Source organism: Poecile atricapillus, chromosome 1 (assembly GCF_030490865.1).
Source record: "Poecile atricapillus isolate bPoeAtr1 chromosome 1, bPoeAtr1.hap1, whole genome shotgun sequence".
NCBI lineage: Eukaryota > Metazoa > Chordata > Aves > Passeriformes > Paridae > Poecile > Poecile atricapillus.
This window is the reverse complement of record NC_081249.1, coordinates 28646695-28660115: the sequence shown is the minus strand read 5'-3', so window position 1 is coordinate 28660115 and position 13421 is coordinate 28646695. Positions and strand designations below refer to the sequence as shown.

General features: G+C 52.7%; 1 protein-coding gene and 1 long non-coding RNA gene across 5 annotated transcripts in view; one reads left to right on the top strand and one right to left on the bottom strand.

Moving 5' to 3' along the window:
* The window catches only part of LOC131573458 (uncharacterized), a 53090-nt gene extending 45084 nt beyond the window's left edge, over positions 1-8006 (bottom strand). For all 4 annotated transcript variants that reach the window (XR_009276201.1, XR_009276202.1, XR_009276199.1 and 1 more), the window contains exon 1: positions 7886-8006. This is a non-coding gene — a long non-coding RNA (uncharacterized LOC131573458). The remainder of the gene's footprint in view (positions 1-7885) is intronic.
* A 3339-nt stretch (positions 8007-11345) lies between these two features.
* On the top strand, positions 11346-13194 carry POU3F3 (POU class 3 homeobox 3). Its single transcript, XM_058827411.1, has one exon. It carries the CDS (start codon positions 11388-11390, stop codon positions 12705-12707), a length of 1320 nt encoding a protein of 439 aa, XP_058683394.1. The 5' UTR covers positions 11346-11387; the 3' UTR covers positions 12708-13194.
* Positions 13195-13421: the final 227 nt, after the last annotated feature.

Here is a 13421-nt window from a genome sequence, read left to right as displayed (position 1 = left end):
GAGTGTCAGTAAAAAGCAAGAGAGAATTAAGTCCCCAGGCAAGATTACAGTGCTGGTACACAACCATGTACAGCCTTGTCCAAGCCTTCTATAGCACCTGCCAGAGCAAAGGTGTTGCATGTAAAGTGCTGAAAATATTGACCCTAGTCATTATTGTTATGTGCATAAATATTTTAGCTTCTTTTTATGACTCTGCGCATGTGTGTGTGGGCAATATGTGTGCATGCTCATGCAAACACATTTATATCTGTGTATATATTCAATACTGTTAAACTAAGCAGTGATTTCTCTCCTACAGATAGTTGTATAATACACATATAGTGATGATACCTAAGGTGTTTGGGGGTGGGGATGCATAATATCTTATAAATTTGAAGTTTTTATCAGGCAGAGCAGATTACTTTAAGCGTTCAATTTCTCAGCGATCCAATTTTATTAGGATTTACTATCATTTGTGCTGCACATCCCTGGGGAAATAATGCTTTGATTAATGTAATCCTGGGCTGGGATCCGCCACATGCCCCTCTCCCAAGAGAAGGGCCCTGTTTGACAAACAAAAATAGAGCAGCAACTATTGCAATCTGCACTCACCTTTCGTAAGCACATAGACCCACACATGCACACAGACACAAAATATAACCCTCTCCTCCCCCCAACCCCAAATACAATAGCAGCATCTCAAAACAATGTGCACTTATTCATTTACACACAATGACTCTGATTCAATGTGGGCTGTACAGTCCAGCCCTCAAATGCACAGAGACGGTCCAAAAAGGATTCTGCTCTGTCCCCTGCTGAGAAGCTGAAGCATCTCTGGGAAGCTCAATGCTTCTCTGTGTTTCAGGCCCTCCTTGGGCTCCCAACATTTCTGCCTCTTTGTTTCCCACTGCAGGGCTTGCCACAAACCGATTTCAAGTCTTCTCCTTCAGACCCAGGGGCTGGAGAAGGTGTCCCTCCGAGGCTCCCTGGCACCTACCAGGGGGACATGTACCTCTCTAAATGGGCCCTGGTAAGTGAATCACAGCCAGGCACTCTGCTCAGCTCACAAGGAGAGTGGGGGGACCCAGAAAACGTCAAACAGAAGGACTTGTCACATACATTTTTAAAGGGAAAAAATAATAAGTATTCCTCCGCCTTTGGAGGTTTCTGGGGTTTGAGCAGCTTTGTTCCAGCCACCACCACCACCCCCCGCCCCCCTCCCGCTCCTTCTGTTTGTGTCAAAGGCTGGCAGGAACAATAGCGTTTAAACAGAAGTAAACATGCCCAGATCAGAGCCCAATCCAAGAGAAAGAGAAAGCTTTCTTTGCATCCCTAGGTGAACTGGCCGGTGTTTCCCCCTTTCCTCCTTCTCCCCTCACGCCCACAAAACAACGTCCATTCCCGGCAGCCCAAATAGCATTTTAATGTTGAATTTCTTCCCTCCACCCCGCTGGAACAAAGCGGGTCCCACTGTGCCTGAGGAGAACATACAGTCTCACAAAAAAGGCTCTGGCCGCACTTAGGCCACTCTTTCCCAAGTCCGGAGCAATAAATCCAGGGGAAGAAGGAGGGGAGGGATCTCCAAGCTGGAGATGAGGAGGGATGCGGTTTGCGCCGGGGTTTTCAATAAGCTGCTGCTCTCTCCTTCGTGTTTACCCACTGACCCCCAATACGGTGACTCAGCGATTACAGAGCACTGGGTGTCTGTGTGTGTAAGGGTGTGAAGGGGAGCGGGGGGATTTCCTCCCCCTTTTCTCTTGCTTTTCTTTCCTGATGAAAAACGTTGCAATTACATTTCTGCATGCTGATCAGAGAGTTCAAATAACAAGCCTTAAACGCGTTATCAGGCTCTTGTTAAAGAGGGAAGAGGGAAGAGGGAAGTGAAGGGGGGAACAAATCCAGAGGTATACTCCCGGATGTATGTATACCTATATATGCACACATCTACAGAGATACATATTTAAATGTCAGACTGCTACAAGAAGACATGGGCCGTTGTTCAGCCGGAGTGCCCTCACACCGGCAGAAGAGGGAAAAGCCTCAATTTAAAACACCAACCATACTAGAGAAGAAAGAGCAAGACGCACAAATCACTCCAGGGAAAAGTTATTTAGACGCAATCTCTAGATTTTCCCAGTGCAAACTGACTCTCCTACTGGGTTTGATCCAGTTTTCCTGCTTCCCTTCCCCCTCCCACCCTGGGGGGATCCATCCCTATTTCGCGTTTTCCTTCTCAGAAGTGGCTCCTGCCGCCCCGCGCGGGAGGGCGTTTGCCGGGACCTCGGCGTGGCCGCGGCCCGTTCCGCGCCCGCGGAAAGGCTGGCGGGGCGGGGGTCGCCCCCGGGGACGCGGGGTGCCGGGGGGCTCTCGGGTTCCAGCCTCCGCCCCCCACACTGCTATCCCCCTAACTCTTGGCAGGAGGCAAGAAATTGTTTCAGAAGTCGGGTGGCGGGGCTGAATTTAGAGAGGGGAGGAGGGAATAAATGCAAGGAGATGATGGATAACGTTAACTTTTGACTGTAGGAGTCATGATGGAGTTGAACGAAGCTGCGAGGAAATATGTCATTTAATCCCAGGGCTACTGAAGTCCCTTTTATCAAACGTCGTGGTGCTGGAATTATACTGCTGTAAAAGCGACTGAGTACTTAAAAGTATCCAACATCAGGCAAATATATAGATTGGAGGAATTGGTGTAAAATGAAGGCACGTACAAACTAATCACACGACCGTGAAAACCCCAAGCGGATTAGATAAATATAAATAGATGTGCATTAAAAAAAAAAAAAAAAAAAAAAGGGCACGATAAAACTCTAGCTGCTGTATTCACACAAGGAGAACAGACAGCGTGTGCATGTTTGTGTGCAATGCCAAAAAGAGCAGCCTTAAGGTTGACCTACTGCAATCTGCACTGAGCTCCTCAGACAATAGACAAGTTCAAATGTCAAAAAATCTAATAATAATAACCAGAGCTGCCAAACTGCACGAACTGTTTTCTGGTGTATCACAATTATTCACCCTCTTACCCACTAAAAGGCTTCCAGTTCTTATGCGTGTAAAAGAAAATCTATGTAATGCATATGGATCTTTTTTTTTGTTTGTTTGTTTATCACATATGAAACGCCATTGAGATGGCAAGCACGCAAATCGGAATGATATCATGTCTAATAAAAGCAGGGCTAAGGTTTTCACAGTCTCTTTTAAAAGACTCCAACTTGTAAATACCCTTTTAATGTCACTACATGCACAACTATTCTTATTAATAAAAATCTACATGTTCAAGGGTCTGGATTGAAACTATGTATCCCTCTGATTTTAACATCGGTGGGAGCATTAGTTTTCTATCATATGTAATGTGTCTACGTTGAGCTCAAGTCAACAGATAGATTGTTCCATTCATTTGGCAACTCTCATTACAGTCCGTGTGAGGTGAACCCTGAGCAAGACACGTTGGGTAATATCAAAATTATGCAGCTGGGAAATAAAGGAATCTTGCTTTGCATGTGCAGTTCTGTATTATTGTTCTAATTTATTACAGAAGCCGAAATGCTTTGTTATACTCAAAACAATAAATAAGGTTCCGAGTGAAGCCTTCAGAATAAAAGGTATGGATAAATGATCCGCCTGCCTATTGTGTTTATCGTTATTATCGTCAGCCTTTAAAAGTAATCTGTGTTTTTCCTATTTTCTTCAGATTGGTTAGTGTAATATCCTTAGTGCAGCTATCAACGTGGTCATAAGAACTATGAACTACAGCATGGGTAAGCTTGAAAAACCCAGAGCAGATCGCATTAGCCAAGAACGCTACATATCTGGAAGCCAGTCAACTTCACGTTTGCAGCTGACTGCTGTATTATGCACGAATGTGTTTTACATATAGCAGACTGTATACGGAATATGTCTTTATGTTTAACATTTTAATTTGTAAATGCTAATTAGGCAGTTGGTCTCCACGGTTATATTAGTACATACCTAATCATTTCCCACTATAAGTAAATGAATACTAAATACGGTAAACACTTTCTTTTCACTATTTCCACGACAGTATCTCTTCTACATCCATTTTCCAAAGGCGTCCGTTCGGACAAAATAGGCATTTATTTTTTAAAGGGGGAGAAAAAAATGCACTCTGTAGCACTCTTCCAATTGGGGTGCCACGGCAGGCATGGAGCCGGCAATCCTGGCTGGACCGGACTCTTCCAAAGGCAGCCAGAAAAGTTTAGTTCTGCCGAATTAACTTGTTGCTCGTTTTAGCGTTAGTTTTTCTCTTCCCTTGCGGTACCTAGTCGCCTGCTGCTGCTAACTGGTGCAGGCATACAGCAGAGGAGCTGCCCTTCTAAATCCCGTTTTGTTTAAAATATAACGCAGGTTACGCTTGGAGGATTGGGGGAAGGGGGGGCAAAGGAAAGCTGGGGGAAATCCGCTCAATCCCGACCCCGGGATGATGAACTTTACTGGGGTCTTTCAATTCCAAAACCCGCCCGCTTCACAGGCGAGGGAAATGTTCACTAAACTGCAAATCTCAAGCAAGCGACCACGTTTCTGAGGAGAGTTGCGCTCTGGAAATGTGTTTTACTAGTCTGGAATATTGCTAGTGCTCATTGCGCCAAATGCGGAAGGTGGAAAGTTTTGTTCATGTAAATATCTCAACCATTTTACCTCACGGTCAATACACACGGAAACTTGACTCCGTCTTCCAAATGAACACCCACGAACACTTTAAATGAAAAGTGTAATTTCTTGTAGGTCGTTTTCTGTCTTTGATTACTTTCTCTCTCTCTCTCTCTTTTTTTTTTTTTTTTTTTTTTTTTTTTTTTTTTTGGCTATGTATGTGTTAGGCTTTTAGGCGGGGAGTTCATCTTGCCAGGTTCTATCATATTTATGGGCTGTGCGATTTCCAGGGCTCCAATTGGTCTTTCCTTTATGGAGGCAAGAAATAAAACTTTCCTTGTAGCACGGAAACTGCTGGGGCTCCACCATGGGGAAACAAAGTGGCTTCAGGCTCCCGCCCTCGAGGCTACCGCTGCCACCCGTCCCGGTGGTGCAGGTGCGCTGCAGGATGCTGCGACCACGCGGGTCCGCCCGTGCCCAGTGTCCTGCCAGCAGACAGGAGCGCAGGAGTGAGAAGCAGCCGCATTTGGGCAGGAATTCTACCCCCAAAAAAACCCCAAAACAACCCGTCCCGCGCCCTAAACCTTCCCCCCTCCCCAAAAAAAAAAAAAAAAATATAAAAAGCGAAAACTAAAAGCCACTAACTAAATTTCTCAGTTCTGTCCCCTCTTGCGATCACTTAGGGAGGGAAGCAGAGAAGAGTAAGGGGCTGAGTGCAGGAGTGCTCGGAAAGGGACAGAGAGCCGAGCTGTGTCGAGCTAAGCCGTGGCCGCTGTCGATGTTGTGTTTAGTTGATGTTAATCTGCGAGTGTCCCAGACGGAGAGAACTTGTGCCGGCTGCGCGGCCGGTGCGGGCAGGGCGGGAGGCGGGGGGAGTCCGGCGTTACCTCTGTCGCTGGCTCCCGCACACAGAAAAGTCAGGAAGGGATCGGGGGGAGGAGTGGCCAGCTTGAAGGGGGAAGGAGGGAAAAATGAAAGGGAAAAATGAAAAAAAAAAAAAAAAAAAAAAAGAAAAAGAAAACTAGCTACCTTACCAGGTTTAATACAGCGATTAAATACTAAATAATGTAAAAAAAAATAAACTAAAAAGGAAAAAAAAGGACTCGTTTTATTGCATCTCCAGAGGCTTAAGCGCCTTATTTGGACAGAAAAAAAAAAAAATAAAATCACAAAAAACCCCGCATGGCATCCCAGGTTGCCCCGAGCTGCGGTGCCCATGCCTGTGTTTAATTACCGCTCTCACTCCCTCGCAGGCCTCGGGTCCGTTGGAGGCACCGCACCGCCTGGGACACTTTCGGGCGGCCCCTGAACCGGCAGCCCCCGCCGCTGTCCCCGCGCCCGGCGGCCCCGGGAGCTGCGGGGCGCTGTTCCGGCGGCGGGCAGCGCCGGTGTGCGGGCAGCGCCGGTGTGCGGGCAGCGCCGGTGTGAGGGCAGTGCCGGTGCGAGGGCAGTGCCGGTGTGAGGGCAGTGCCGGTGTGAGGGCAGCGCCGGCGTGAGGGCAGTGCCGGTGTGCGGGCAGCCCCGGTGTGAGGGCAGCCCCGGTGTGAGGGCACTGCCGGTGTGAGGGCAGCCCCGGTGTGAGGGCAGTGCCGGTGTGAGGGCAGCCCCGGTGTGAGGGCAGCGCCGGCGGCGGGGCCGGGCCCGGGCAGCCCCCGCCGCCCTCAGCCCCCTCCGGCACGCGGGGAGGGGGTGTCGCGGGGCGCCCCCTGGCGGCCAGCCGGCTCCAGGCGGAGCGCGCCCAAAGTTGATTTTGTTCAGCAAGCCGTATCGTATAAAATTAACGACAGCCAATAAAATTAGCTTACATGTTTCAACCGTAAAAGTCCAAAACAAAATAAAGCTAGTTTTAGTGAAGCTAGGAAGCTCTGCTTTGGCCCCGTTCTCTCTGGCTTGAACTGGAGTCCTTTTATCTAAAGCCCAGTGCACAAACATATAGCTTAATGTGACTAGTGTTCTTCCTTTTATTTCTTTCTCTATGGCAACCAATATGTTCTGCTCAGAAATGTTCCCCCATCAAGGAAACAAATGATCTTGAGGCAGCAGCTCTATACGGCATCTGTTCCGATGGAGCACACAGAGTTAACCCCAGTCAAAAGAGACGCCGGGCACGTCAACAAGAAGTGGAAAATGAGCGATTCTTCTCCCCCCCAAATTGAAACCTATACCTCCGTAGTTTTACAAGCCATTTTATTGATTTGGCTATCGACCGTTTCCAAAGAAGTAACTAATTCTAGGAAATTACAATGATCACCAGCTATTGTGTATCCAAAAGAGCAGCAACAGAGGTGGCAAGGAAAAAAATTGCAAATAACACGTTAAAATGGAAATAAAATTAAGTCGCATAACGGGATATTTAAGGCTCGGTAAAGTTTTCAGGAGCAGTATCTGGCCTGTTAGTTTAATCCTACATTATTTATCGCATTATATATCACACTGACCCAAACGCTATGGAAGAGTTTCAGATCATTAGACTACACCTCTCAATTGGATGGGATTCAGGAAAAGCGGAGAGACGCGCAAGATTGTCAAGAGAAAGAAACAAAGTGAATTCTGCTCTGTAATCCTCCAGCCCCAATCTCCTTGGAGAATAAAATGAAGGGATGTCCTGGTTAGTTTTGATTGATTATACTCTTTCTGATGGACTTTCACTACAGAGCTCTAGATGTTGTGCTTAACCGTCTGTTCCCTAGTTACAATATTAACCCTGTGCGTGCACCGCCGCTCCGCACCTTCCCCTGCCTCCCCCCTCGCCCGTCCCTCCGCCGGCAGGTGCTCGGGTCAGCCGCTCCCGGCCCGGCCCCGGCCCCTCTCCCGCCCGCCGCACCGGCCGGGCCCCCTCCCCGCCCGCCGGGCGACCCCCCCGCCCCCCCGCCAAGCAGCGTTTGAAAACAGCCCGCATCTCTGCCTCGCCTCCCCTTCACATATCTGTAATATTTTTCGAGAGCTTTCTTCGCCCCCACCCCCGCCCCCGGCCCAGCCTTCCCGAGTCTTGGTGTTACAATAATTAACAGTGCCCAGAAAAGTGAAGTTGTAACCAGAAAGACTTTCCAGCGCTGAAGAATTGCTTTGCTGCCTTGAGCTTTGGAATGAATCCATGCTTTTTATGTAATATTTCACTAAGGTGCTTTTTGTTGCTGGTGGGATTTTTTTTCCCCCTTTCCCTTTCCCTTTTTTTCCAGCCTGTTTCCTTCAAGGCAGTTGCCATGGGTTTCCCTGTCTTGTCCTAACCTTTTGAAAACATATATCCAGAAGACTTTAAAGAAAACAAAAGTAGATAAAAAAATTGTAAAACACTTACCGATCAAACTTCCAGGATTTAGAGAATTTTTTTTTAATTTTAGATTTTAATAAGGTGACAGGGGGTAAAAAGCATGTTCTCAACTCCAGCGAAACGATCCATGTTAAGATTTTCCTTTGCACTGACTCCACTAAGCCCCGCTCTCCACTAGTCTATTATTTTCACCAAAATATATGAAAATTTATGCAAATGAAAATCAGCACTAACTGTTCTCCCCTTGTTATACTTTGGATTTTTTTCCAGACAAAACAATCTCACTCTGCAAGGGAGGGGGTGGGAAGAGTTGGGGAACGAAGTTGGTTGTTTGTTTTTTGTTGGGATATTTTTTAAAATAAAAGACCTTGCTCCAGCTTGAGCTTTAATTTTTGTTGTCGGTGTTATGATGGTGTACGCTGGTTTTTTGCTTTTTTTTTTTTTTTTTGGGGGGGGGGGATTCTCCACCCCCCCACACCTTCCTTTTTTATTAAGAAAGTAGATCTGTTTGCAGAGGCGCTATCACGTTTCATCAGGCCACCTGAGACGGCTTTTGAAAGCGTGTACTGTGAAATTCATAGCAGTAATTTAGACAAAATCCTCACTGTATATTAATGAAAGACGGCCCCATGGCACCGTTCCTATCCTCCCCATTCAGTGTAAACAAAACCACGAGACTCACTCGGTTTTTGAGCCTGATCCAAGCAAAATCGGCTGGAAAGGAAAACATGGGGTTCTGGCACTGACTATTCAAACGTCTGCACCTGGAGATCTCAGATTTATTCAATGAAATCTGTGTTGGATCTTTTATATATAAAAAAAGAAACCTTTGGAGGACGCATGGGAACAAATATATATACCTATATATACGCATATATATATATTTATTTTTATATATTTATATATATACACATATATATTCATATATAAAATGATTATGTTTGGTGTTTAGTTACCAGCGCCCTTAAGATCCGTACGCTTCACTTGAATGGCTTTACTAACCCGACCTGCCACGGTATTTCGTGCTGTGCCAGCCGGGGGCTGGAGGGAGCCCCGAGCACCGGCTGCCGAGCGCGGCGGGAGCGGGACGGCATGGAGGGCGCTGCCAGCGGGACGCAGCTCGCCGCCTCCCAGGGCCGGGTTATTCAGCGTGCGGAGGAGGGGAGCTGGGCGGGCAGGAGCAGCCGGGGGGGGGACGCTGCCCATTCCCATGCCCGCACCGCGCGTTTTCTCCGCGCGGCCCCCGCCACCCGGGGAGCGCGCGTGGGACGGCGCTGCGCGGCGAGGCGGTCACTGGCAGCGCCGTGTCCCCTCCGTGTCCGAGCGGTGTTATTGCACCGGCAGTCCCCGAGGAGCGTTCAATTTGCCCTTGTTTTTGTTGCCACTTTCTCTTTCTCCGTGGTTCACTGAGGTTGCCTGCGCGCAGTGTTTCCGCTCGGTCGCATCTCTCCCCCGCGCCCCCCCTCCCGCCGCCTTCCCCCGCCCCCCTTAACTCTTTCCGCTGGACGAGAAATAATACAGCGTTTCATGCCGCGGGGCTGGCTCCCTGCGAGCAGACCGCAGCGTGCAGGGCAAGCCCGGACGCCGGCTCCCCTTGCCACCTCCCCCGCCGACGGGGCGGCCCTTCTCCTGCGCTGCCGGGCCAGCCCCCGGCGTGACGGCTGCCGGGGTCCGGGGCGCACCCCGGGGTGCGGGGGCGGACAAAGGGAGGAGGGGGCGGGCGGGGGGCGGGCGCCTCCGAGGCTGAGCGCCGGGGGGCAGCTCCGAAAGCCGGTACGGGCACTGCCGGCGGGAGAGAGGCGGGTGCGTGTGCCCGGTGGTGACACCGTCGCACAAACGCCTTTCCGAATCCAGCCGAGTGCCGGCGTCGTTATTATTGTCGTTATTACCGTCGTTATTAATTATTACCGCCCGCGCTCGCCCCTGCCCGAGCGGCGACGGCGGGAGAGTTCCGAGGTGCGTGTGTCCGCCGGGCACGAAGAGTTAAAAGGCGGAGGGAGGGAGGGAGGGATGGAGGGAGGGAGGAGGAAGGAGGAAGGGGAGAGGGAGGAGGGATAGAGGCAAGGAGGGGGGGGCAACTTCCATCTCCGACGCCACTTCGCCTAAATTAAAAAGCAGCCAATCGGAACGGCCGGAAGGGGGGCCGCGCGGCCGGCGGCGCGCTGTCCGTCACGGGGCGCGCAGCCAATCGGCGGGGGCGGCGGCGGCCGCTTCCTCGCGGCGGGGCCGGGCGCTGGCGGCGCGGGCGGCGGCGGCGGCGGGAGGGAGGAGGAGAGGGAGGGACGGACGGACGGGAGGGAGGGAGGAGGGAGGGCGCGGGCGCGGGCACGGCCCGGGAGAGGGAGGCGGGGAGAGGCGAGCGGCGGGACTCCGGCACCGCCAGTGCGCGCTGCCAGCCCGGCAGCCAACTTCCCCGCTGGAGTTAGTGTATAAAGGATACCATATATGCACACACACATACACACACCTCTCCACCAAGGCGCTCCTCCTCCGCCTCCTCCCTCGACCAACTGCTGGAATTAAAATAAAAAGCAAAACAAACACAACCAAAAAAAAAAAAAAAAAAAAAAAGACAACAAACCAAGCGAGAGAGAGAGCGGGAGAGGGAAAGAAACAATTCGCGAGGTAACGAGAAATTTCAACTTTTTAAATTTCTTTTTTACTTTTTTTTTTTTTTTTCCGACCGCCTAAAGGAAAGGTAGAGAGAAAAAAAATGTCTTATCCAGAGCGTGACTCTAGCAAGAAGGCTCCGGCAGGACTCTTGTTTCAAAGGGGACAAAGTGCTCCAGCAACAGCACAACTTTGAGAAATGCATCATCACCACCATCACCACCATCATCATCACAGGAAGTTTTCTTAGGACACCAACAAAACTTGCAAATAACAGAGCAAAAGGAGATCGAGGAACCGAGGAGAAAAAGACAGAGACAGAGGCAGAAAAAAAAGGAAAATATACCCACACACAAAGCCTTAAAGGAAGAAGAAAAGGAAAAGTTTCACTCTGAGAGGGGAAGGCTGAGAGGAGGAGATGTACTCCTAGGGGAGCGGAGGGGAGAAGACACGGGGGCTTTTTGATCCCCCCCCCCCCTTTTTTTTCGCTTTTTAGCCTTTGTTTGGTTTCCTCCCTGCGAGCAGCGAACCCGGGCGAGAAGAAGGCGGAGGAAAACTACATGTACAGCTAAATATTTCTCTTTTTTTGGAAAAAAAAAAAAAAAAGGAAAGGCTAAAAAATATAAAAGGCGAAGCGAGAGCCGGCGACCGCAACGAGCGCGCCGCGGAGCGGAGGCAGGACGGCCGGCGGACGGGCGGAGGAGAGCGCGCAGCGGAGCGCTAGCAGGTGAACCCCGCGCCCCGGCGCCCCGGCGAGGCTGGGAAGGCGGCGGCGGCGGCGGCGGCGCGGGCGGCGGCCCCGGCAGCGGCCCCGGCAGCGCCGGGCAAGGGCGCTCGCGGCGGGCGCCCGGCAGCCGGCGGCGGCGGCGCAGCGGCGGCTGCGGCGCGGCGGGGGCGAGCGGCGGGCGGCGGGCGCGGGATGGCCGCGGCCACCTCTAACCCCTACCTCCCCGGCAACGGCATCCTGGCGGCCGGCTCCATCGTCCACGCGGACTCGGGCGGCGGCGGCGGCGGCGGCGGCGGCGGCATGCAGCCGGGGAGCGTGGCCGTCACCTCGGTGGCGGGCGGCTACCGCGGCGACCCGGCGGCCAAGATGGTCCAGAGCGACTTCATGCCGGGCGCCATGGCCGCCAGCAACGGCGGCCATATGCTGAGCCATGCCCACCAGTGGGTGACAGCCCTGCCCCACGCCGCCGCCGCCGCCGCCGCCGCCGCCGCCGCTGCCGCCGAAGCGGGCTCGCCCTGGTCCGGCAGCCCCGTGGGCATGACGGGCAGCCCCCAGCAGCCGCCGCCGCCGCCCGACGTCAAGGGCAGCGGCGGACGCGACGACCTGCACTCGGGCGCGGCGCTGCACCACCGGCCGCCCCACCTGGGCCCCCCGCACCAGGGGCACCCGGCGGCCTGGGGGGCGGCGGCGGCCGCCCACCTACCCTCCATGGCCGGCGGGCAGCAGCAGCAGCAGTCGCTCCTCTACTCGCAGCCCGGGGGTTTCACGGTGAACGGCATGTTGAGCCCCCCCCCCGGCGGTCAGAGCCTGGTGCACCCGGGGCTCGTGCGCGGCGAGACGCCGGAGCTGGGCGAGCACCCCGGGCATCACCACCACCACCACCACCAGCACCCCGGGCACCACCCGCCGCACCACGGCGGCGTCAACAGCCACGACCCGCACTCGGACGAGGACACGCCGACCTCCGACGACCTGGAGCAGTTCGCCAAGCAGTTCAAGCAGCGGCGGATTAAGCTGGGCTTCACCCAGGCCGACGTGGGGCTGGCGCTGGGCACCCTCTACGGCAACGTCTTCTCGCAGACCACCATCTGCCGCTTCGAGGCCCTGCAGCTCAGCTTCAAGAACATGTGCAAGCTGAAGCCTTTGTTGAACAAGTGGCTGGAGGAAGCCGACTCTTCCACGGGCAGTCCCACCAGCATCGACAAGATCGCCGCCCAGGGCAGGAAGAGGAAGAAGCGGACCTCCATCGAGGTGAGTGTCAAGGGGGCCTTGGAGAGCCACTTTCTGAAATGCCCCAAGCCCTCCGCCCAGGAGATTACGAACCTAGCGGACAGCCTGCAGCTGGAGAAGGAGGTGGTCAGGGTTTGGTTTTGCAATCGGAGGCAGAAAGAGAAACGGATGACCCCCCCGGGGATCCAGCAGCAGACCCCCGACGATGTCTACTCCCAGGTCGGCACCGTCAACTCCGACACGCCGCCCCCTCACCACGGACTGCAGACCAGCGTGCAGTGAGGGGCACCGCGGGCGGGCCGGGCAGCGCGGGGGCAGCGCGGGCCAGGCCGGGCCGGGCACCGCCGCCGGCACCGCCACCGGCTCCGGCACCGCCGCGCACAGCCGCACGCTCACACAGACACACACGCGCGCACACACACACACACACACGATCCAGGCTCGTTCAGACTGCTTGTGTTTATATATATATGGATATATGCGTGCATCTATATATATATAAGATCGATACCAATAGGGAGCGGTGGAGAAGGTCGATCCGAGCGAGAGCGTTTAGACCGTGTTGGGAAAACGGGGTGGAGATGCATAATGCACCAAAACTGCAGATGTGCCGGGGGGTTGGTTGGTTGGTTGGTTGGTTGGTTGTGGGGAAAGGGCTTGGGGGGGTGGGCTTGGGCTTTTTAAATTTTATTTTTATTTTTCTCCAAATTATCCCCTTCTCGCAGTAAGGAACATCACTGTCTGCGCTTCTTCTCTCCCCTCCTCCCCACCCCCCCCAGCTCTTCCCCCCATCCCCAAAAGGGCTCTCTTCTATGAATCACAGAAACTTTTTTCTTCTTTCTCTCTCCCTCTTTTTAATTTCTTTTTCAATGGGAGCAATCAAAAAAAAAAGAAAAAAAAAAAAAAGGGAAGCAGAAGAAAAATAATCTGGTTAATCAGAGGGTGCCTGCTGCATTCCAGCACCCTGTTTTTCTTGGCCAAACCGTAGAGTTTTGG